This window comes from Sphaeroforma arctica, assembly GCF_001186125.1.
Source record: "Sphaeroforma arctica JP610 unplaced genomic scaffold supercont1.7564, whole genome shotgun sequence".
NCBI lineage: Eukaryota > Ichthyosporea > Ichthyophonida > Sphaeroforma > Sphaeroforma arctica.
In genome coordinates, this window is record NW_014032994.1 from 1 (window position 1) to 1,399 (window position 1,399).

The following is a 1,399-nucleotide window of genomic DNA, read 5'->3' on the forward strand; positions in this document are numbered from 1 at the left end:
ACATGAATACCGAGCCATACCCAATGCGTCGAATGAGCGCAGCTCCCTGGGCCTTGGAACCAACTACTACATACACTCCGCCCTCAATCGCCTGTGGCACAATCATCTTAATCTCCGCAACCTCCTTGGCCAAGCGTAAAATCCGATCTTCATAATTCGGAATCCCTGAACCCGAAACACCCCTGCTTTCGAATGTCTGGGCAAAGTGCCATAACAAATCATACGGACCTTTCTTGGGTGTGGTTATACCAGACACCCACAGCAAACACCCTTTGTCTATGGCCTTTTTCAGGACGTGGTCCTCATTCGCAGCGATGTGAGTCGCATCTTGAACGAGCGATTTTCCTGCAGTCTGTTTCACCGTCGTATGTGTGCTCTTGGCGTTGCCATTGTTCACAGCGGCACAGTGTCTCCTACCACTGACACGCACATCACTTAATGTAGATTTGCAGTTATTTGCCCCAAAGTACCCACGTACAGCGGATAGCTCAACACAGTGTGCGACTGTCCTGTACAGGCTCCGGGCCGGGTACAAAAACATTCTGGACCTAAAGTTAATAAACGGCACGTACCTCTAGCTCTTATCCTACGAGGAGAGTGCCGAGATTACAGTACTCGCAGAAACCACACCTAATAACGATATGATACCTGACGGACTACACGGATACACAAATAAACTCGCATATATGTGTATGACAATACAGAGATGAACGGCCTAGTAATAAAAAATTACCTCGACCAATGATTTACCTCACAATGGCTGTTGGGTTTCTCGTGTAGCGGCAGCCTGCTGGGCGCTGGCAGGGTTTGTGCAAAGTATGTCCAAAATAGGGCAAGGCTATCGATGGCGCGTAAATAAATCACAGATATTTCATAGCCTCCTAAGCAACAGGTATTCATATAGATATTTACGTGTGAAATAGACGATAGGGTTTATCTGTAAATATTCTATATATATTTTCGTAGTAGTATGTTTAAAGCAGAATCAATATATGAATAGCTGATAGCAAATCTCAAAGAACAGTGTGCGCAGCACGTGTACGATTATATACACACACACTCATGCATATCGTTTTATAACAACACGGAACAATGCTTCTGGACATACTTCTTCTCACTCTTGGCACGATAATCATATCAACTATAAGCCTCATTTACGTATACAAACAGTACTCGCAGAACCGTGCACCTCCACTAAAACATAGAGATAACTTACGGGTGGCATTTGCTCACCCTGATTTAGGAATAGGCGGTGCAGAAAGGCTCGTAGTTGACGCTGCATTAGCTTTTCGATCACAGGGACACTACGTACACATCTATACATCTCACCATGATCCCTCACACTGCTTCACGGAGACCCAGGATGGTATATTGAAAATATGTGTTGGTATATATATAT

General features: G+C 44.7%; 1 protein-coding gene across 1 annotated transcript; it reads right to left on the reverse strand.

The window, feature by feature from the left end:
• Positions 1–10: 10 nt before the first annotated feature.
• On the reverse strand, positions 11–664 carry SARC_16201 (hypothetical protein; the record flags this gene model as incomplete). The annotated part of the gene is made up of 1 exon (XM_014289689.1): positions 11–664. A coding segment is annotated over exon 1 (531 nt), but the record flags the coding sequence as incomplete, so codon positions are not given.
• Between the last annotated feature and the right edge of the window lie 735 nt (positions 665–1,399).